General features: G+C 37.0%; 1 protein-coding gene across 3 annotated transcripts in view; it reads left to right on the top strand.

Annotated features, from left to right (window-relative positions):
- The first annotated feature begins 2,445 nt into the window (after window positions 1-2,445).
- Pfrx (6-phosphofructo-2-kinase/fructose-2,6-biphosphatase) overlaps window positions 2,446-23,835 on the top strand; it is a 219,367-nt gene continuing 197,977 nt past the window's right edge. Inside the window, exon 1 of one of the 3 annotated variants that reach the window (XM_081740364.1) lies at window positions 2,446-2,685. In XM_081740364.1, the coding sequence (XP_081596490.1) occupies window positions 2,613-2,685 (73 nt within the window). In that variant the 5' untranslated portion in view covers window positions 2,446-2,612. The remainder of the gene's footprint in view (window positions 2,686-23,835) is intronic. The other 2 variants (XM_081740369.1, XM_081740370.1) reach the window with 2 other exon arrangements.

The raw sequence follows: 23,835 nt of genomic DNA, 5'->3' as shown, positions 1-23,835 counted from the left end.
CTTAGTATACACATTTCTTATTTCCAATACTAGTTTTTGAGATACATTTGGATTGTGTGGTTTTACCCGGAGCCACTCCAGAGGGGTCCAAAGTTGATAGGAGGGATTTCTGGTGGGAATTTTCCCGACATTCTCCCAGTTTTCCTTGTTCAAGTATGTTATGGGGCGTTTACACTTGGTCGATTTAGTCGCACTACTAAATCGATTTAGTCGCACGACTAAATCGACTCGCTGCATTTGCCACTAAATCGAAGTAACTAGGCCGAATCAGATCGATGGATGTGTTCAATTATTTCAACCACAGAAAATAGAACGTCTTTCAATTCAGTTGCCAGTCGATTAGTCGCTTTCGATCAACAAGCTATTAAGTTGAATTCCCGTTTACACGGTCGATTAAGTTGAAAGTGACGTCAATTCAACTGAATCGAACGCAAATCGACTAAGTGTAAACGCCCCATTAGGGGCCTCAATATATAGCACCTGTGGAAAGCTTGTTTCATTCTGAAGAGAATTAACTATAAAACATGACTTTCCGATGAACAGGGTTTATGCAATAGCTATTTCACTGCCAGTCTATGATTTTCTTTATAGTAGGGTCAATGGGCCCTAGGGACTTACTCCGTTGTCCATTGCGTCTAATTTTTTGTGCACGAACATATTTGTTATGTTTATCGAATGCACTAGGTTTGATTCAGATGTCCGGATGACAGCTTCATGTCCTTTCCTTGTTAGTATATTGAACATATACAAACAGAGCCGGATTCAGGTTTGATGGGCCCTAAGCTATTGAAAATAATGGGGTCCTTTATGTATTCAGATGAACGTAGGTACATATATACGGAAATGAACCGCCTTATTCAGAGTCGTTTTGACGTATGATTAATGTCATACTAAACACCTGAAAATGAAATGAAATTTTTGAGTTGTACGTCCCACGGTTATGCCGGTTAGGCTAAAGGAGACGGTGAAGATGAGAATTGAATGAAATGGTGGAATGAAGAAAATGGGAGGAAACGGGAGAACCCCGAGAAAACCCACGTACACGGTGTTTGTCCACCACAAAGTTCACTTGGCTGGGGCTGGGATCGAATCCGGGACTCCAATCGCCAGAGGTGAACGCTACACTACTGAGCCATCGCGGCCCCTACTGCAGGAAACATATATAGTCGAACTCTTTAGTATAGCATTAATCACGAGTCAACTCTTTAGTATGGCATTAATCACGAGTCAAAACGACTCTGCATAAGGCCCGAAGAAAATAGTGATATTTTAGGAAGCAGGGTAACAGAAGAGGCTTCACTACTTACATTACAAGAGCCTACGCAACACGAAGCATTGTTGCTATATTTAGATTTTATTTTATTTATTGTTTTTCGTATATTTTGTTTCGTTTAATTTTTTTGGCCCCCAAGAGAGTGGGGCCCTAAGCTATAGCTTGTTTAGCTTATACGTAAATCCGGCACTGTATACAAACATAATTTCAGTACAGAGGAAAATTAAATAAACCTTACGGCACAAGAGAAAGGTAGATTTCTTCTGTTTAGAGCATAAGAAGGATAGTTATATTTAAAAAAGAAGACAGAATTTAAGATTTAGGTATACTGCTCAATCAATATGTGTCTTTCGGAACACATATTTAAAAAAATGCATGTATGCTAACTCGTATCATATACTATGATTTATTACAACAATTAAAAAGATATTAAGAATATATAGGCGTTAATAGTTCTGTTAGATGAAATCTTTTTACGGGGGCTGTATATACGAACTGCAATTCTAAAAAGTTCTTATATTAGTTATACTGTATTATTAACCTTACAAAGAAAAGTCATATAAGAATAGAGATAGAACATGTAAAATTACTAGATGAAATTAGTATAATAAATACGTTACCTACTAGAAGGAAATTTCACGGACAAATTTTATTATACAATCTATCAATACATCAATAGCAAATCAAGAACATTTAAAATTATTGAAATTCAGTGTGAACATTAAATAGATTACACACTTCTGCAAAAATAGGTTTGCTTTTGCAGTAAATTAGTTACGTCATTTGGTAAAGTTATTGTAATATATAAAAGACAATGTGAAACTGTGTAATCGATTTTCATTCTTTTAAATATTGGGGGTCGCTAATTTTCTTATCGTCGCCTTGTTCACGAATTCTGAAACTGAAGTTCACACAGAAGTTACTTTTCTACCTGCCTGAAAGGTTACATGGGTGAATCTCGTCCACTTCAATAAATGTATTTGAATTTAAAGAATTTTGTACGTATTTCTGCAAAGTTACCTAATATTTTGTTAAGCTTCGCGCTCGTTTAAACCAAACTTCGTTCGCTGTGCGGAATTTCGTTCCTAACTTGTTTTATTTTTCGTCTGCTCTTTCCCCCAGTTTACAGTTTCTAGAAACAAGTGAAATCGCATCTGCGCTCTTCGATAGTGTGCCTAGCCATTGGTTAGCGAACGTGCTGGCACATCCCACGAATACTTTGATTGGTGTATTTAGGGTGGTGAGATCGTGTCGAACATGAGACGGCAGCGTGATCGTGGCTAAGAGAAGAATGTAAGATAATTTTGTGTTCTGTGAGCCTATGCAGTTGTAAAAATCGATGTCTCCTGAGACGAGAAAGAGTGTTCCACCCACCAGTGATACCGTTCAGACGAAACCGTTTCCGGTGAGAGGTAGGTAGTCCTTACTGGGGACGGAAACAAATATAGATTTTGTACTTGCCTGGAGTTTTTTCTTCTTTCTTTTGTATACATGTACGACAAGTTGACAGATGAGAGCAAGGCTTTGTACTTGCCCAGCTGATCGAAATTCATAGTTTTGATGTCGTTCCAATGTGAATGGATGTCTTACCGTGATGATAATGAATGTAGCTTCGTCATCATAACCTACCTTACTACATTGTATAGTAGGTTATTAATAATACAGTTCTGTTATTTAAACTATTGTGCAGACAGAGACCAAGCAGTAAAATTTACTGCGTTGCTTGACATTCTTTCTGGATTTATAAATAATAGTGTGTTACAATTCAAAATTAAGCTGATCTGTTTAAATACCGGCATTAAAACTTTCTCACATTGCGCTGTTTGTTTTTCACCGACCATTTTATGTATAAATCTTAGAAAGATATTACACTAGTTCAATTTAATTAGTTCTGAGCTTAAAATTTTGCAGTGGGTACCGTGCGGTTTACTCTTCCGTAAGCAGCGCTTCGCGTAAGTTGCTAATATGTAGTGTACAAGGGTTTGTTTTGTCTTTGTTTACACGATTGCAGGGGCGGATCCAGGACGGACTTCTGGGGGGGGGGCGGTCGGCGGTAATACTGCTACTTTTAAGAGCTCCAAACTTGTTATGGATGGGTTTATTTATATATAAAATAAGAAAGTTTCCTCTTGTGAGGGGGGGGGGGGCGATCGCCCCTCTGGATCCGCCCCTGCACGATAGTAACCTTCATAGTCCTTTACTAACGGTGTTTATAAACATTACCGTACGGTTCTTAGATAACAAATTTAAAAAATAATATTGTAGGAATTACAAATGTATTTCCGCTTTGATCAGTACATTTTTCTTAATACTTTACACTTGGAATTTCATTATGAATTGTATTTCAAGGATAAGCAAATCAAACAAAACACGCTCGCGCTACGGTTTCCGAAGGCTGATAAGGTGGCCTGTGTATCGTCTTCCAGCACCAACGTTTTTGATTTTTAGACCGAGGTTGACTAATTTTTAATTCAAGTTATTCCCCAATAGCTTCGCGAGCTTGCCTTAATTTATGTACCTTTACTGGTGATCAAATCTGCATATAGTTATCCGGAAATTGAGCCATATCACACAGACAATAGGTGCATATTTATTAAAGATATCTATATAGCTAATGGGTAGCATGCTGGGTAAATATCTGTGGTTTAAACCCTTTTTAATGTTTAATAAATCTAGCGTACTATACTCTGAGTAACCGTTATAGGCGTGTCATGTGGGAGAGTAAACTCAGAATTTTTTGCAGTATTTGGATTTGTTTAATAAATTATTAGAGTTGATTAAAAAAAAGATTAAAAAAAAAAAAACGAGATGGAGATAATGGTACTTCTTGGAAGGTTCTACAACACAGGTCCACCCATATAAATCAGTAGCTAGGTTGCTTCCTTTCTGTACCAGAGTTTAATGTTTAATTTACATGGTATTGCCGAGCGAGCGTAAGCGAGTGAAGGCGGGTTAGAGCCCCGCAGGGCACGTTGTTTTCCGTCTTTATTAGAGCTAAATGGGAAGGGGGACCTGTGTTCTAGAACCTTGCCGGTACTTCTGGAAGGAATTTCTGTAAAGCACTAACATACTGTGGATAATTAGCATTTATATTTAAATAAGAAATCAAACTCATATTAGAAGAGCGCTGTGGCTCAGTAGCAGAGTGTTTACCTCTGGTGTGTGGAGTTCCTGGATCGGAGTGGTATTAATTTTCTTTCGTAAGTCATTTGGTAGTGATTACGGTTCGTTATTTAGAATTGTGATGGTTATAAATTCAGTGCAGGCGTATGACATAAAAACTACAGTGCATGAAGCACCAACTAAGTTGTGGTAGGTGTACACTAAAAAGCACGAATGCCATCTAGCTAAGTCAGGGCAGTAACGCAGCATTGGGATCCAAGGAGCAGGAAAGGGTGCGTCCGTAGGAAGGAGGCGCGTCAGTGACGGTGGGTATAACAAACGCGGTCGTTTAGAACGGTTCACTGTTGAAGTCACAGTATCAGTTGCGGGGCTGTCGATGGATTTGTAGAATATACTAAATTCCATTCCTGGATTGTACACCTTGTCTCAAAAAGGTTGAGCGCATTCTTTACTGGTGTTTTGAGGCAATAATTTTCTAAGTCCAGCTTCGGGTATCTTCGGGAAAAAGTAAGCCAGGTTCGAACCTCCAAGCCAGCCTTTGCAATCGGGAAAAAGTTTGCAGATGTGTTTTTCTTCTTTTAAATATAATAAGACTTGTTACCAAGTGTTTAAAAAAGCAACATTGATTGAAATACTTGATGATACAATATTTCGAAACCTTTTTTTTCAATGTCAGCACATGCTTGTTTGTCATTTAGCTCTCCATACGTAATGGAACATTTAAATACGTTAAAGAATCTTTCCATATGTAAAAGAATGCTCAAAGTTAAGAAATAGAACATAATTATCGCCTGAGTACTAAAATAAAAGTCAAAGTAGAACAGAAACGGCGTTAGTAATGGATATGAATGTCATAATTATCTTGAGATCCGTTATACATCGCTAGAAGGTTCTGTTAGCTCATTGGTAAGCTGTCGGATTTCAAATCACAAGGTTGAGGGTTCGAATCCCGTCTAGGCTAATCCTTTTTTTAAAATTATATTTTCCGCAATGCATGAAAAAGTATATAAAATAATTACATTAGAATACATAAGTTGTGTATATATAACATAATCATTGCAGAACATAGTAATTATTATGTTTAAAATATAACATCTGAGATAATTTTCACAGTAGGTCGGTATTATATATGAGGATGTAAATACAAGTTAAGAAACTCGTTGAATAGCAATAAATAAATCATGTAGTGTATTTATTTGCAGCTATTTGTCATATAGAGGGTAATTCTCAACATTCATAATACAGAATGTCATTTATGTTCTTAAAAAGTTATTCGATGCATAAACAGAAGGTATAAACAGAGAATCCAAAGTCGGAACGCTCGCAAAAAAAATTCATGAACCCCAAAGGTCACGTGAGCAGACTGGAATTGTCCTTATGAAGCATGCCACAGCAGAAAGTCTTTACATAGATTTTCAATTCAATTCCTGATATATGCTTTTGCAATGTGGAGGTGGTGATGCCTTGAGTCGCCCTCTCTCTCTCGCTCGCTCGCTCGCTCACTCTCTATTTATACAGAATATAAAAGTGGATTTATGTGTGTATTTCAACATAATTCTGATATATCTAGAGCAATTTTAACTATATTTCTTACAGTCTGGAAAAAGAGTACTGTCGGGATACATATCAAAAATGCTAGAAACGGGTCGATATTAGTATCGAATCTATAGTTTCGTGGTCGCATAGGTGAATAGTTCTACTTTCAATTCAAGTCCAATTAAGCTTCCATTAGCACCCAGGGTGGTTACGTAGCGACATAAAGATATCGAAATCATTCGATATTAGAATCGAATCGTAAGTTTTCAGCGCCGCTAACAGTGCAACATTTCCCATTAGTCCACATTAGTCCACATTTCACATTAGTCCCATTGCCTAGAGGGCAACATATTTGCAGAGTGCAAAGTTTAAAACTTGAATAATATTTTAAATTTTTCCGTATGAAAAAGTTATAAATCAAGAGCAAATATACTATTTCACGAACAATCCTCTTTTGCTATTCTAATATGTTTAATAATAGCGTAAGAAATCTAATAGTAATTCAGAACATGTTTCACAGTTGTTATTTTTTGTTACATAGTTGTAGCTGTAGCATGTAGTGAGTGGAATTTAACTGTAATAAATTCACTAATTAACCATATTCGAATTAAGTTTTATTTTTAAGTTCGGGATGAAGGGGTGGAGAACTATGTAGTTATTGGGGGCACCGAGCTTTTCTACATTTTACTTTCAAGATCTCCATTTTTCTTTTGTCATTTGTTCCTAATAAAAAAAGTTCAGTCACTTTTGGATTGTCATAGGATAGTAGGAGTTGGATTTTGGGATGCAGCCTGTGAGATTCTAGAGGAGCTAACTGCTTGAAAAAATATTTTTGAATCATCTGTAACATATGAAATAAGGATATGTATCATAAAAAATTGAAAGTAACTATGTCTGCGTAATCATCACGGTCAAATTGCAAAGTCAAATGAATTGACGTTTGGTATATAATCAGGCTCCATTCCCAACTGGGAAGTTATCATACGCGTGTCACTTTCATTATAATACATATCCTTAGGGGGAGTAGAAGTCCGAATTTTTGCGAAAAATTTAGTATCTTACAAGCCGTTCAACTGAGAGCTGAAATTCAACATCTAACTCTTTATTAAAAATAAAGAAAATATGTCCTGGCATTTTTTTAAATTATCTTTTATGAGCGGGGGGACGGGGGTGCATTTTCTATATATTGGAAATTGGTAGTGGGTTGATTTGTAAAAATAATCGAAAACGATTGATATTAGTTGAGAAAGAAATTGAGTAATGCAAACTAAAGTTCTTTTTGAATTTTATACCCACTGCTTCCTATTTATAATTGCTGAAGCTGGTGTTTAATGTATGGAGCGTTCCGAGCATAAGGCAATCAAGCCATAAAGTTAGAGAAAAATGGCCATAAAATTTGTATTCTAAACTTAATTACATGGGCATTTTCAATTAGTACGGCATGCTTAATTATATAGAAAATTAGGTTCTCTCTCTCTCTCTCTCTCTCTCTTTTTTTTTTTTTTTTTTTTTTTTTTTTTTTTTTTTTACGTTGGTCTACTTTTCCTTGATTTGAAACTTTCAAATTTCACCCTATTTTCTACTGAAATGTGTCTGTAAGGCAACAAAGAAATAATTATATATGATAAATTTAAATTCATTTTAATTTGGAAGATGAGAAACACTTTGCCATTATATATCGTAAAGGTCAGACTCACCAGTATTGTAACAGAGAGGTGCTTGAGCCATTGACGGTAGAAATTCAAACTCCGATAAGTGATAATTTCACAGTCTTGTTTTATTACAAGTGTAACCTCTTTAGTCAATGGAGAGGAGAACGTGGGCCATCGGTCAGAGTTGATGTCGATGGGTTTTGGTGGGTCGGAGTTGGTCGCAATGGTTCAAAGTGGTTCATAGTTGGTGGTGGGTCAGAGTGAATCACGATGGTTGATGGGTCAGAGTGGGCCAATGGGGCATTTGGGTGGTGGGTGATAGTGGGTCATGGTGGGTCGTGGATCAAATTTTCATTGACCCACACCATCTCTGGTTAAAATTGTACTAAAGATAAGAGGCACCGAAGATGCATGTCGGCTATTATGCTCAAATTTTGCTCATGGATAGTACTCTACCAGGAAGCAATAAATCTGAAACGGTTCACGGTATCACCTTCTAGAACTCGAAATGTAGGGGTTTGTCTGATTGGCTAAATTAAGACGTCAATGATTTATCCTTCAACAACCAAGCTTTTTATGATCGTTTCCGTGGGGAAGTCAGGAGAACACGTGCCTAGTAATCGTAATATTGTTAGTTTGCGTCCACCCCGGGTATTTGTTTTGTGTTTTTTTGATTCACCTAAATATAAACAAATCACACATATAGGCATTTTGACATATTTTGGGAGAGTAATTTTGTGGTTCGTTGGCGTTTCATCGCGTCTCTGCTGCTGGTGGTAAAGTTTTCAAAATGGAACTTGGGCCACCACGGATCGTCGCTGCGGGGCCACCAATTTCTGGCGAGAGGTCAATAGTTGACCATCTGTAGTCCACCGACGCTTACAGCTTAGAGTAATGAACGATGTCTTTGCCTTGTAGAGTTCATGACTACCGACGTCGGCAGTCAACTAGCTTTTAGTATTCCTTTACTAACCATCTATTGTTCATGTTTGTACACGGTGTTGTCATAATAATAATAATAATAATAATAATAATAATAATTATTATTATTATTATTATTATTATTTGTAGTAATAGTAGTATAATTGATGATAGAATAATTATTGTCTATGTATTGTCTAGGTAGGACTACACACAGGATTTGGCTCATTTTGGTTCGACTTGACTCTAATCCGAGTCGAGTTGGAAGATATTTTTCGCGCCGAGTCCAAGAGTAGACCTCAAAGATGTCTGTTTCGAGTCGAGTCGAGTTTCAAAGAAAAGTCGTTCGTGCCCATCCCTACTAATGAGAGCTTAATCGGAGTTAAGCGAAATTGAAAGTCTCACTATTTATCTAAGCGACCCCGAAAACTATGAATCTAATATCGATCATTTTCTAGCAATCTTTTATATGTATCCCCCTCCCATTCACCATAGGTAACCCGACAGCAATCTTTTTGAAACTATAAGAAATGTGGTTAAAATTACTCTAGACCAGTGGTTCTCAATCTAATTCCTATCACGATCCCCTTTTATCACACACTCTTGCCAGCGACCCTTTTATAATTTGTTTTATAATAAGCTTGTGTGAGATTTTTAACATACCTATTTCTATAATAGTAGTATCCATTTTTTTGTTTATAGTGAACAGTGCCATGGAAAATCAGTGCCCGGGGCGAGAGTATAGTACGATGTCACCGTATATATGAGTGACGTCGACAGACTAGCTACGAAGCGCCACCATGGTTGGCACGAAACTCAATAACATTTTCAAAATAAACCCTACCTTTCCTTAATTTTGAGCACATTTTATTACGTTTTTCCTTCTATTTTACACATGTGCACATGTACTTTCCTAACATGAGTAACACACTTCCTCCGAAATGTGTGGCCCCTTTTTTCGGCGCCCGGCACTGACAGAGGATACAGTAACTGTAATATCTATATTCCCAACGACGAAGGTGCTGGTTCAAGATGGATGTTAAACTCCTTCATTGAAGAGGCCATTAACGTATCCGATCTAAGCCCACAACTTCTTGACCAAATAATAGAATGATCATGCGACAAGTCTTTGCAACTGGTTTTTTGTAACGAAGACTTGGACAAGTTCTGCCTGATGAGGAGAGAAGAATATCCTGGTCTGGGGATTGCTGCTTTAAAAGTAATAATTCCATTTGCTATATCGTACTTGTGCGAAAGTGTGTTTTTTTATGGTAAACATTAAAACAAAGATAAGAAATCGCTTATCAGTTGAAAATGGTTTGATAATGTTCGTCATGAAGATTGAACCGGACATTGCTGCACTAGTGAAATTACACCATGCTTAGGTATCTCATTAGGTTTTAATTTTAATTGTATTTCAATGTGCAGGTTTTGTTGCATGTGTATTTTTCTAGTATTTCTATATACAGTTCTCATTAGTTTTATATCATACCTCTTTGATTTAAATTCATTTTTAAACAACTCTACTAACTAACTAACTCTATGGCCTATGGAACCCAGAGGTTCAATGCCGCGTTCACAAAAGCTCTACACTGACTTCTATCCTTAGCCAATTGGATCCAGTTTCTACTTTGTATTCTTATCTCAGCGAGATCCATCTTAATATTGTCCTCCCATCTGCGCCTAGGTCTTCCTAATGGTCGTTTTCCGATTGGTCTTCCAGTCAAGATTTTGAAAGCGTTTCTACTTTCTTCCATTCTAGCTACATGACCTGCCCACCTAAGCCTTCTAGACTTGACGACCCTAACAATGTTGGGTAAACCGTATAAATTATGTAGTTCCTCGTTATGAAGTTTCCGCCGTTCCCCATTCCCGTTCCTCTTGGGTCTGAATATTCGTCTAAGGATCTTGTTCTCAAATACTTTCAGTCTATGTTCTTCCCTCAGAGTAAGCGACCATGCTTCGCAACCATACAGAACAACAGGCATGATTATCGTTTTGTATATTTTAAGCTTCAAATTTCTCGACAGAATTCGCGACGACAAGAGACTTTGAACCGAATAGTAACACGAATTCTACACCCTTTGAAAATGTTCAGTAGACTTATTTTTTATTGTTCTTTACAGTGTGTATAAAAAATAAAAGTATGCTTATCAGAACAAAATTAAAAATAATATTTAAAAATAATTTCTGGTATTAGATTCTAACTATATTTATCTCTTCCGCCTATCTTCGCGATCCCCTAGGGGCCGCGACTCCCAGGTTGAGAAACCCTGCTCTAGGCATACATGAGTTATGTTGGAACATACATACATACACTTTTATGTGTATAAATGCAGATAAGAGAGAGTTGAGAGAGAGCGATTAAGGAATTGCCGCTCTCAATCCCTTCACTTTACTTTTGCGATTCGCGAATTTCTTGCGTGGCAGTTTGGGGCTAGCTAGTTTTTTGTCTTGAACCACGATCCGATTTTCGATATGGTCTACCCAAATGCTGTAATGCGAATATTGAGAAGTTATCTGCGATGAAAGTAGCTGCAAATAAATACATTACATAACTTATTTATTGCTATTACACGATTTTTTAAATTTGTATTCAATATTCACACATAACACACCGACGTTCTGCCAACACCTCAGATGTTATATTTTAAAGATAAGAATTACTTATGTCGTGAAATGATATGAATATATATATTCAACTGATATATACAACTGATGAATTGTAATGTAACTATTTTACATAATTTTCATGCATTGAGGAAAGTAGAATATCATAAAAGAATTTCACCTAAACGGGTATCGAACTCACGATTTAAGCGCTCGGTGGTGTACCACTGAGCTAATATGACCGCATTTCGGAAGCTGCTTCTGAAATATAACTGAGCTCATACGTAAATGCTCTTTTCCGTATGGAAATCACAATGACGAAACGAGAGTGTGAATACATAGTCTCGAAATATTGTATCATTAAGTATTTCAATGTTACTTTTTTCTACACTTAATACCATTTCAACATGTCTTATTATATTTAACAGAAGGAAAACATATCTGTACATCGTTTCCCGATTACTAAGGTTGGCTTTGGAGGTTCGAACCAGCAGCTTTAGTTTACTGTTTTCCGAAGATACCCGAAGTTGGACTTCGAAAGTGTTTGTCTCAAAACAGCTATCATCATATCGCTCAATCTGTTTGGTATATGGTATATGTTTTTATACGTGTAAAGTCAGTATAACAATTCATTCTTTAAACAGCTTTTCGTATGTATTAATATTCCTTTATAAAAGCTGTTTTTAATATTATTATTACGGCGCACCATTTTCAGATTTCTTTCGCGAGTGGTTGACCAAGTCGTTCCCCACCAGCGTTGCCAGACTCACAGCTCGGAATTATTCCAAAACCTGATCGAACTTATGCTAGATTCGGTCAAATTATGCTAGATCCTCATAATTACTAATTCAGGAGTTTAAAAAAACGAAGTTGAGATACGATAACGTAACTTAAAATACACAGAGAGCAAGAATTCATGGATAGAACTCAATACTTCACGCACCAAAATTTTAACTCAACTAAATTAATGCAGTCGTTGCCAGATTCAATGGCGTATATGTCGTATAAATGAATGCAAAGTTTTTGTTTACATATTTTGAAAGAAAATTACTTCCCAGCATAAGCGGAGTTGGGAATCGTCTGCTGGGGGGGGGGGGCAGATTTTTGGTCGGTCTCGGAGCTGTCATTTCAGGAATAAATATGATCATGAAGTCAGAAATAAAGATGGTGAAGTTGTCAAAAAGTTGGGGGAGAATGGCCCCCATAGCTCCGCCCATGCGTCGGAGTTAAAGGATTAGAAAACCCTGGGTGGAGCCACAAAAAAGCCCAAAGACGTTTCGAACTTACTTCAAAAAATAAGACTGCCTGTATGGTTTACCGACTGTATGAATCAATGGAAGAGGATACATTTCTGCCGTTCTTTTTCTTCCCACGACCAACTTCTTTCTCATCTCCAGGTTTTACGGCTTTTTGATAAACTTGCTGAAATTGTGCTAGATTTGGGCAGGATGCTAAAAGCAAGATGCTAGATGCTAGAGACATGCAAATTATGCTAGATCTAGCATCATTATGCTAGATCTGGCAACGCTGTTCCCCACAATAGGCGTGTCGTGCAAGTAACCAATCACACGTCAGGTACTAGCTTTTACCTATTGCTTCCTTCTCACAGCTCAGAACATTGGTAACTATGGATAGACGTTGAGTTGAGTTGATTTTAGTTTAGCGTCCCTTTCAGCAGCGAGGCTATATGAGACGTGGACCTACTGATTAACGTGGAATCCGAACCACATGAGCTCCCGCCGGGAATCGAACCCGGACCTCCCACGTCAAAGGTGCGGACGCTAACCACTTAGCCACGAAGGAGCTCATGGATAGACGTACAGCAGTAATTACTTTATGGGAGTTGGAAGGTTATTCTGCAACTGCAGCTAGCAGGCGAGTAGGTGTCCCGGCCTCTACAGGAAGGCGATGGATTCGGAAATATGGTGCTACAGGTCAGACTGATAATTTACGATCTCCTGGTCGTCCGCATGTGTCAACCGAAGCCCAAGATGCGAGATTAGTAAACGAAGCCCGGTTAGACCCACTAAGGACGTCTAGACAGCTAAGGGAAGTTTCTCTCTTTCCTGGCAGTAAGCATACAGCTCTGCGAAGGCTTCGTCATGCTGGGTTACTTGGCCGTGTTGCTGCCGTGAAGGAAAAACTCTCAGGCGACCACAAAATTTACCGTCTCGCGTTTGCACAGGCGAATGTGGGTCTCAATTGGGAAAACGTAGTTTTCTCAGATGAATCCATATTCGCAACATCAAAGGAGGGACGCCGTTTTGTGTATCGTCCGAGAGGCACCCGATATGACCATGGATATGTGGCTGCTTGCAATCGCAGTGACCATGTATCTATTTTATGTTGGGGTTGGATTTCCAGTCGCGGAGCAGGACAGCTTCATAGAATTGAAGGACATCTGGACAATGCTCAGTACTTAGACATTATCAGTAATATCATGGTGCTATCTGTACGAGTATTTCAGCCTGATTGTGTAATTCAGTTCCAGCAATACCAGTCGCCAATACATACTTCCCGTGTGATTCAGGAATGGTTCGCAGGGCACCCTGAGATTGATTTAATCGACTGGCCGCTCGTGGAGCAGACCTCAATCTCATGGAAAATATGTGGGCAGAAGTGAAGCGTACTCTAAGGGAAAGTTGGCCTGAGGCAGATCCACCAAGAACTCAGGATGACCTGTGGCATCTTGTTTCCAAAGCATGGCTGGAGGTAGGGGAAGGAGATAGATTTGTCACCCATGTAATAGATTCCATGCCCAGAAGAATGGAGCGTGTAATAAATTCAGAAGGGTCTTGGACACAATATTAATGTCCCCGCCTTAACTCCCGAAAACAGCCCTTTTCAGGGCTACCTAAACGCTTCTGAAAATATTTCTAGAAGTAAACCACTCCTTGTATCCGATTTCTGTGCAATCCTACCAACAAAAGAATGATGATTAGCTGTAGGCTTTGAACTCAAGACCTCTTTATTGGCAAGTCCGTACTCTACCAGTGAGCTAACATGAACACGCAAACCCAATCTGAAGAAACACGATTTTCAATTTCTGGTATTCGATGACAATGATGCTCATATACTTGGCAAATGTTGTATTCAACTTGGGATATTCCGCAACACACACACACACACACATAAACAAAGCGAAAGAGAGAGAGAGAGAGAGATGAATATACAAAAGCATATTCAACGTATTCGAATGAGACTCTAAGCAACGACATTCCGTTCTAAAGAGAATTTGTGTTTCTTCCCGTGACGTTAAGGGGATCGGGAAAAGTTATGTGTCTTGAAGCAGGATACGACTTTGGATACTCTGTTTATACACTTTCTATATCCGTAGGAATATATTGTATTTCACGAATGTAAATGACATGCTGTAATGAGAATATTGAGAAGTTACATCTGTATGACAAATAGATGCAAATAAATACACTACATAACTCATTTATTGCTATTAAATGATTTTCCTAACTTGTATTTACATCCTCATATATAATACCGACCTACTGTGAAAATTATCTCAGATGTTATATTTTAAACATAATAATTACTATGTTCTGCAATGATTATGTTATATATACACAACTTATGTATTTTAATGTAATTATTTTATATAATTTTTCATGCATTGCGGAAAATATAATTTTAAAAAAAGGATTAGCCTAGACGGGATTCGAACCCTCAACCTTATGATTTGAAATCCGACAGCTTACCAATGAGCTAACACAACCTTCTAGCGATATATAACGGATCTCAAGATAATTATGACATTCATATCCATTACAAACGCTGTTTCTGTTCTACTTTGACTTTTATTTTAGTACTAAGGCGATAATTATGTTCTATTTCTTAATTTTGAGCATTCTTTTACATGTGGAAAGATTCCTTAACGTATTTAAATGTTCCATTACGTATGGAGAGCTAAATGACAAACAAGCATTTGCTAACATTAAAAAAAAAAAAAGAAAGAAAGGTTTCGAAATATTGTATCATTAAGTATTTCAATCAATGTTGCTTTTTTAAACACTTGGTAACAAGTCTTATTATATTTAAAAGAAGAAAAACACATCTGCAAACTTTTTCCCGATTGCAAAGGCTGGCTTGGAGGTTCGAACCTGGCTTACTTTTTCCCGAAGATACCCGAAGCTGGACTTAGAAAATTTTTGCCTCAAAACACCAATAAAGAATGCGCTCAACCTTTTTGAGACAAGGTGTACCATATGAGTTTCGTGATGAACAAAGCTGTGTGCGTGGGTTTTCTCGGGTTCTCCTGTTTCCTCACACTTTCTTTATTCAGAGAACATTTCATTGGTTCTCTTCATCACCATCTGCTTTAGCTTACATGACAGAGGACGTAATCCTCTGATGTAACACAAAAAATCAAACTCCGATTAAAGAATAAAATTTCATGTGTTACACTTGCGATAGTATTTAATTGCTTCATGAGACCATTATCTGGCATTTGTAAATATAGTGATTTAAGTTTGTATTATGCTCACCAAATAATGGATAAAAGAATGTGTATACGCGCCAATATCAGTAATATCTACCATTAGCTGCATCCTTAGTTACAAATTAATAGGCAATTGTTCATACATATTCCTGAAAACGAGTTACCTTATTTTCGTATACTATCTCGCTGAAGCATAAAAATTTTAATTTTATGAAGTTTTCGGTTTTAAATAAAGGTTGCATATCAAGAAAGTTAATGAGAAATTTATAACTTACACGAATAAGTAACCTCCTTCACTAATTCGTTTCAATGAAGGACGTGCTGAATACCACAGTAAAATGGTTGTAATTACTATTCTGATTAAGTATCTACGCGCAAATACGAAAGAGTCATTTATAAGTATAGTTAAATATAACGCTAATTAAGTAATAAGGTATAGCTTTCTTGCCTGCGCTCATCAGTATTATTGGTATCTAGCTTATGTATTGTGGTGGTTGCCGTTTTTAGGATGGTGAGTAAGTGTTGTTCTTGAATACATAACTTAAATTTGTGTCAAGTCGCTATCTAGTTCTTGTAAATATAAAGTTTGAGGTATTCTCAAGTACATCAGGTGGACTTTTGAAACACTTATATAAATAAATACAGTGTGAAACTAGCATCGCTAATGAGGGTAAAAATGCACTCTATTCTCACTGATCTTGCACAGAGGGGTACCGGATTACTCAGAGCAAATAAGATATTTACATTATCTTCTATATCTTTATTTACGAGGTACTTCAAATACAGTGTAATACATATTGCCACATCACATATTTAGCCACAAATATTTTATACAGTAACACAAATTGAACACAATTACCGGTACCGTGCACAACATTTTCATCTCTTTACCGACCCACCATGGGTGTTTAGAAGTCTGTGACTATAAATTTAATACTTCACACATTTGTGGGTGTAGAGTCACAGTACTGGTTTATGATAACGAAATTATACAGCATAAAAAGGAAAAAAAAAGTATATATATTTCTACAGCCCTGGAAAGTCAGGGAAGAATAAAATGGTGAGGGAAATTAGCCATATATGTATCTTACCAATAAAGAAACTAAGAATAGGGTATACCAGGCTGCCAGTAGGTAGAAAGTACTTTATATATAATGTAAATATATATGTATGTATATATATTTACATTATTAGATAAACTGATTTGGACTAGTCTGTAGCTCCATCAGAGGAAGGTTTTAGAACACAGGTCCCCCTCCTCCATGTAGGTTAGTAGCTAGGTTGGTTCCTTTCTGTACTAACGTTTAATATATAATTCACATAGTATTGCCGAGCGGGCCTTAGCGATTAAAAGCGGGTTAGAGCCCCGTAGAGCACGTTGTTATCTGTCTTTATTAGCTAAATGGAAAGGGGGACATGTGTTCTAGAACTGACACACAATCATAGTCAACGTCTTGCGAATAAAATCAGAAAAATAAACACACTGCTGAATGTAAATGTGTTTTTATATTAAATAAGTGCAGTCTTGTTCAGCAGTGTGTTTATTTTTCTGTGTTCTAGAATCTTACCCTCAGTCAGCAATGTCTGATTTGCCAATCCAGCGTTCGTGTTCGGTCTTCCGGTGAGTGCAGGAGTTTTTGAACAATGCAAGTCCCGGAGTTAAAAACGCTTGGAAGGGAAAAGAAACAAGATAGAACGGGGAGCAGACTCCATACAATTAGACATTGAAAGCAAAGTACAAGATCTGCGAAAGAAAATTAACCGTTAAGGAGCAGTTCAAGAAGTAATCCGGAGGGCTACATGAGTAAGCAAACACTAGTGTTTGTGAAGTATAAAGTAGGAAAATAATATACCCTTGCACTGCATGTAATATTATTAGCTCTTTGTATAAGCAAACTTTCTTTGTATATGTGTCAGTTTCATAAAGAAACGAGGGCATTCGTGGAATTAGACATCGACATTAAAGTAGTACAAGAACTGAAAAAAAAGGGGGGGGGGGAGATAATCAGAAGTAGCATATAAAATTTTAGGTGTTATTAATTTCGCAAGTAGTTTGTGCAGTTGAATTGTTAATATGTAACTGAACATTCAATTGCTGGGTGCCGCAGTCGCTCAGTGGTTGCTACCGTTCACCTCTGGTGCACGGGGTTCTTGCTCCAATTCCAACTCGGGCCAACTGAGCTTTGTAATGGAAAAACATAGTGTGCGTCGGTTTTCTCGGGATTTTCGCGTTTTCTCCCACTTTCTTCATTCCGCCATTTCATTCATTTCTCATCATTACAGTCTGCTTTAGCCTAGGCGGTATATACGTGGGACGTAAAACTCAAAGATTTCATTTCATAACTGAACATTCAATTACAATTCTGTGTAATCATACATGTGAACTACGTATAGTTTTAAAGTCTACGAATTACATATTCTCTTATAGTCCACGAAACATTTAAAAGTAGAACAGTAGAAATTAAAACAAGAATATTAAAATATGATGCAAACATTTGTAGAAAGGTTTATAAGTACCTGTATAACGAAACATTAGATTATAATATTAAAAAGAAGCTGGGAAGATAGAACATAAAGATGAGGTATTTTTGGATATAAGAGGTGGAAGAGGCCGAAAGCAAAAGTAAGGGAAATTTTGTACTGAAGTCACGAAAATTAAAACCTAAGATACATACGTAGAAACTCTGGAAAAAGAGGAAAAGGGAGTTTCGATGGCTGGATTAGCAAGACTTGAATGTATTTTCAAGTTCGTTTTAGCTTGCGTAGTAATAAATTTTCCTTATTTTTACTGCTAAAATGTTAGGAATCGTAGATTGATGGAAATTTAACATCCCCAGGAGTTTAATTGAAGGTATGTGGTAAACGAAAACTGCTACTTAAAGTGACATCCAAATCAGTATCCGGGGTTGTATCTGAGGCATTGTTTACACAGAAATGTAACCCGAAACTACACATATAGTAAGCACGCACGTTAGGTAGTTATCCATAAATGGAGACATTCGGAGCATGTGGTTGTAATTTTCTTTCTTTTTGTATATCTTTTTAAGTACCGTACTAAAAATTACTTTGTTTATGGAACAATGTATTTCATCACCAGAATGTTCGTAAGTACATAAACATTGACTATGCGATTCGTATTAAAAGTCCACCCATACGAAGGAATTTTTTAAACACTAGTTTCGAAGATGATGGTCAGTGAAAATTTCATGTTGTTCAACAGTTTCTTCATAATATTTCATAGTTTGTTTATAAATTTTGCTTTTCTGTAATGACCTGCTGTGTTGAACTTGCGGATGTCAGGCGAGGTTGGGTTAGATTCGGTTGAATTGAATTTTTAACTCATTATTTGTCCATTAAAAATGGAGAGATCCTGATTCAACATACTTACAGTAAAGGACGCGCATGTTTAATTAATAGCTCGCCAATATGTTTGTGTTCTTGTCGTTGTGTAGCTAATAATTTTGCCGACTTATATACTTTATCGTCTTTGAAACTTTGCAGGAAGGATATAAAGATCTTAAAAGATCATTAATGATGTAGGATAACAGCGTTTTAGGAGAAAAGTTATCTTTAATGCTTTAAGAACACTCATGCCCCATTGCATTTCGTACCTTAGTTCACTAAGAGCAGTTACTACTCACAAAATCTAGTTTTTCAGAAGCAAGAAACGAAAGCAAAATGTGAACCTCGTACAGCAAAATGTTTACAGCTATTTTCTTACAGGTGCAATAACTCTGAAATTAGCACGCTTAGCTCTGTGTGAGAGAGATACACTCATGAGCCACCTGTACTTAGTAATATATAGTAGAAAAGTGAAAGAAAAGCCTAAAATGAACAACCGCCCATATTGAACTAAGATACGGAGTAAAGCAGGCATCAAGCAAAATTTAAAATGTACTTTTGTAAACTTTAAATTCCAAACCTTGTTGTTCCTAAGTGCTCCGGAGAAGGTTACAAGTCACCGAAAATGTTAGTTACATAAACAAAGCGAAAAAGACAAATGTCGGGGATATTATACATTTAAAGATCGGCGGGAGCTCATGTGGTTCGGATTCCAGGTTAATCAGTAGGTCCAGGTCTCATATAGCCTCGCTGCTGAACGGGACATTAAACTCAAAATCAACTCCAGATTTAAAGGTCCTGGTGGTCAGTTAAGGTATAGTGGCTTTATATAAGTTTTGTGCAGTTCTGATACAAGAGGTTTTTTAAAACTGACTTTTCACTTCATGGAACTGAAAGCAAGAATGTCTCTTTATTGTCAATACTTACCATTCGGAAGTGCATATAATAATTTCTTCACATTTTAGAGTGACTAAGTCGGGACCAGTGGGTATGATTTGGGTTAGTAACCCAGATCTCTTGGAGGCAAAATAGTGTGGTGAGGTATGGGTTATACTGTGGGTTTTGAATTTGCGTGATTGTTCGTGCACTCTTCAACTGCATCGGATTTAAACCTCGATCGTGATTCTAATCGGAACCCACATTAATTAATACGTCCTGTCCTTTATATAATTCTGGTGTTGCATGAGAACTCAAAACACAAAAGCTTACCATTCAGGATCTCATCATGTGAAAAAATTAAGAGATGTTAATATACGAACATTAAAATACTACTAATAGTATATTGGATATTTAACACGTTAATTTAATAATATTGTTAATTTCTGTCTTTTCAAAAATGTTTTTGATCTGCCTCTTAACTAACTAACTCTGCGGCCTATGAAAGCTGAAGGTTCAATGCCGCATTCACAAAAGCTCTCCACTGAATTCTATCCTTAGCTAACTGGATCCAGTTTCTACTTTGTATTCCTATTTCTGAGAGATCCATCTTAATATTGTCCTCCCATCTGCGCCTAGGTCTTCCTAATGGTTGTTTTCAGATTGGTCTGCCAGTTAAGACTTCGAAAGCGTTCCTACTTTCTCCCATCATTGCTACATGACCTGCCCACTTGACCCTCCGAAACTTGATGACCCTAATATTGTTTGGTAAACGGTGTAAATTATGTAGTTCCTCGTTATGAAATTTTCCATTCCCGTTCCTCGTTGGTCCGTATATTCGTCTCAGTATCTTGTTCTCAAATATTTTCAGTCTACGTTCTTTCCTCAGAGTAAGCAACCATGTTTCGCAACTATACAGAACAACAGACATGATTATCGTTTTATATATTTTAAGCTTCAGATTTCTCGACAGAATTAACGACGAGAAGAGATTTTGAACTGAATAATAACACGAATTCCCTGCGTTTAGTCGATTTTTGATTTCTTCGTGAATATGGTTTTGGTCTGTTAATATTGATTCTACGTATTTGAAAGTATCCACTTTATCCAAAGTATTATGTGATATTTTAACGCATCCGTAATTTGCCGTATTATGATCCCAGCGAACTTCCATGTATGTAGTTTTTTCTGCATTTGCTTCTAAATCCATAATCTTCCTCTTAATCCCTTCAATTTAATGATATAGCTCGATTGACTTGATAACGTAATGTTGGAGATTTTTAAAATCTCCAATCTTTCGCCAAGATTTTTTTTTCTAGAATTCTTTTCTACAAAACTAACACTTTTATGAAGATATCAGTTGAATTTCCAGTTGTTTTAGAACCCTTTCACCAGAAGAGAAGGATGTGTACATAAAGTGATTCATTCTTCGTGTGACTGACTTCATCTGTTGAGGTATGTCACACTATAAATGACTGGAACCGTCCAGAAACTTTTTTTTAAAGACGCAGTAAACAAGGTAGGTTCATATTACCACTTTTAAAATGGTATTTAATATGCGTGGAACAAATATTGTCATGTTTCTGAATGTGGACTTTTTTTTTTTTTAATTTGATGTTTCAGTTACTGAAATGTTAATCTTTGTAAAGAGAAACTTATTGAAGATACTCATATTTACTTCGCAGAGTAGCATGTGCCAAAATTCCTTCCACAGATTCTAAAGAACATAGCTTTAGAAGTAGTACTTATTCATCCTTTTCACCAGAGATTATTATTTAAACTACAGATTAATTTGCGTACGATTATTTGTCGGATGTCGTAGAAGATAATAAAAAATTTACTGTAAATCCTTTTTAAGATGTAAGTTAGTTTTATGTTAGTAGGTTTCTTTACATTGTGACTATACTTTAATTTCTTCTGAAAAATAAGCGATGTGATCGGTGTAATTAAGCACAGCCGTGTATAGACAACAAAGAATCAAATAAAATGAAAAACAGAAAAAAAAAAAAACACACATGTTATTGGTCTGATTTTAAGTGCAAAAGTTTCTTCAAACAAAGATCTGAAGTAATAAAGTGAGTGGGATGTTACAGTGCATGCATGATTTTAAGGAAATTTCAGTTTATAATTACCTTACTTCTGTACCTCGTAAGTAATACTGTTAACCCTATGATGAATAATTTCGGTCCTCACTGAATCCTTTTTCATCACCTGCTATGGGTGGAAACTTATATTTATTTCACTCCTATCGCTGTTCCCTAAAGGTTATAAAACAGACCATCTAAGAAATAGTAACCTTAATATTATTCGTAATTCTCCCAGTGTATTCCTTAAGCAATTGTGGTTGAACTTTTTATACACATTCTCCTTTCTCAATGTTGATAGGTGAATAGGTTTTCTCTTCTTTTATAATTGGGTATCTGAGATTAATCACTGTTGGTTTTCTCCATAAATAGAGATAAACAATAAATGTTAATCTCAGACCCACTGGCAGAAATTTCTTTGCCTTTCTGCGATGAGCTTTCGTAAGTCAAAAATTTTCTGCAGGAATTCCAAAATGAAAAAATCAAGATGGTACTGTCATATTTTTGTTACAGCGTTACATGGCAATTATTCTGCACAGGCGGGGGAGATTTTCTGCGATTACATCGCAGATCGCGGCATGTTCTGCTATGGGGATCTCAGATATCCATTACTATAAAGACAACTAAATGTTCCATCTTTTAGCATTGTTGGGACGCGGTGGCTCAGTGGTAGAGCGTTCACCTCCGGTGCGTAGGATGCCTGCTTCGATCCCAGCTCGCTCCGTGTGGACTTGGTGGTGGACAAACACTGTGCCCATGGGTTTTCTCGGTGTTCTCCCGTTTCCTTTCACTTTCTTCATTCCACTCATTCTTCATCATCACCGTCTCCTTTAGTCTAACCGGCATAATCGTGGGACGTAAAACTCAAAGATGTCATTTCATTTTATCTTTCAGCATTACACTAGGCCGATATGAATGAATGAATTTACACCACAGATTTTTAAAGGAAACAATGGAAGAATTACGAGTTGTATCTGAGGTGATTCTGCGCTTTTATTATGTTTTACAGGCCAGCAGGTGTAATATTAGAAATAAAATGAAGTTAGGTTTGCCGCCGTAGCAGGTGTTGAAAATGGACCCAGCAAGGATCGAAAATTTTCACAAGGGTTAATAGATATTATTATGAAATACAGAGGTAAACTAATTACAATTCATTAAATATGTATTCTATAGCATCCGTCAGCAAGTAATAACAGTTTATTTTGTTTAGATTAAGCTTTGTATGCTATATTATTAGAGATATCTTAGCATTAGTTGAGTTCTTTAAAATTTTTATTGAATTCCTTTATTTGAGATTGTTCTTCGTGTTTTATGTATAGCAATTTAATTGATTTTGTTTCTTATGGTAGCTACTGATAGAAGCTTACTAATAAGGTACATATCTTAATTAAATATATCACTAACAGGACTGTAGCCAGTACACTAAGGCAGTAGAGCCCGAGATAGTTCTTTTGGGTTTTATCGGTAACGCTCTGGCTTTTGGTACGAGCGGTCCCGGGTTCGATTCCCGGTGGGGACACTCGGTCGAATACGTGTAACAGCATTTTCAGTCCAGCCATTTTGAGTGAGGTTTTTCCTGGGTTTCCCTCATTCACACCTGGCAAATGCCGGGATGGTACCTAACATATAGGTCCCAGGGAGCTTCCCTCCTTCAACCCTGTCTTTCCCGTTCATCGGATAATGTGCTCGCCGATGGACGTCATCTCTCATATACGTGACGGGCTAAATGGCCTTACCGACAGCCCAGAAATCTAATTTCTGATCCTAATCTTTTGGGAACTAATATGAGTTTCCTTCATTCATGGATGGATGGATGTTTTAGAATTAAGTGCCCCTTTCAGTATCGAAATTGAGACATAAACCTGAACCACTGGGAATCGAATCCGGGTCTCCCCTAGGAGAAAGTTTGTCATCCCCTGTTTAAGGGTCTGACTAGTAACTATGTTAGTATTATTAATTACTACCGTA

The sequence above is a fragment of the Thermobia domestica genome, chromosome 15 (genome assembly GCF_964235325.1).
Source record: "Thermobia domestica chromosome 15, izTheDome1.hap1.1, whole genome shotgun sequence".
Taxonomy (NCBI): domain Eukaryota; kingdom Metazoa; phylum Arthropoda; class Insecta; order Zygentoma; family Lepismatidae; genus Thermobia; species Thermobia domestica.
This window is presented reverse-complemented; position numbering and strand designations above follow the sequence as displayed.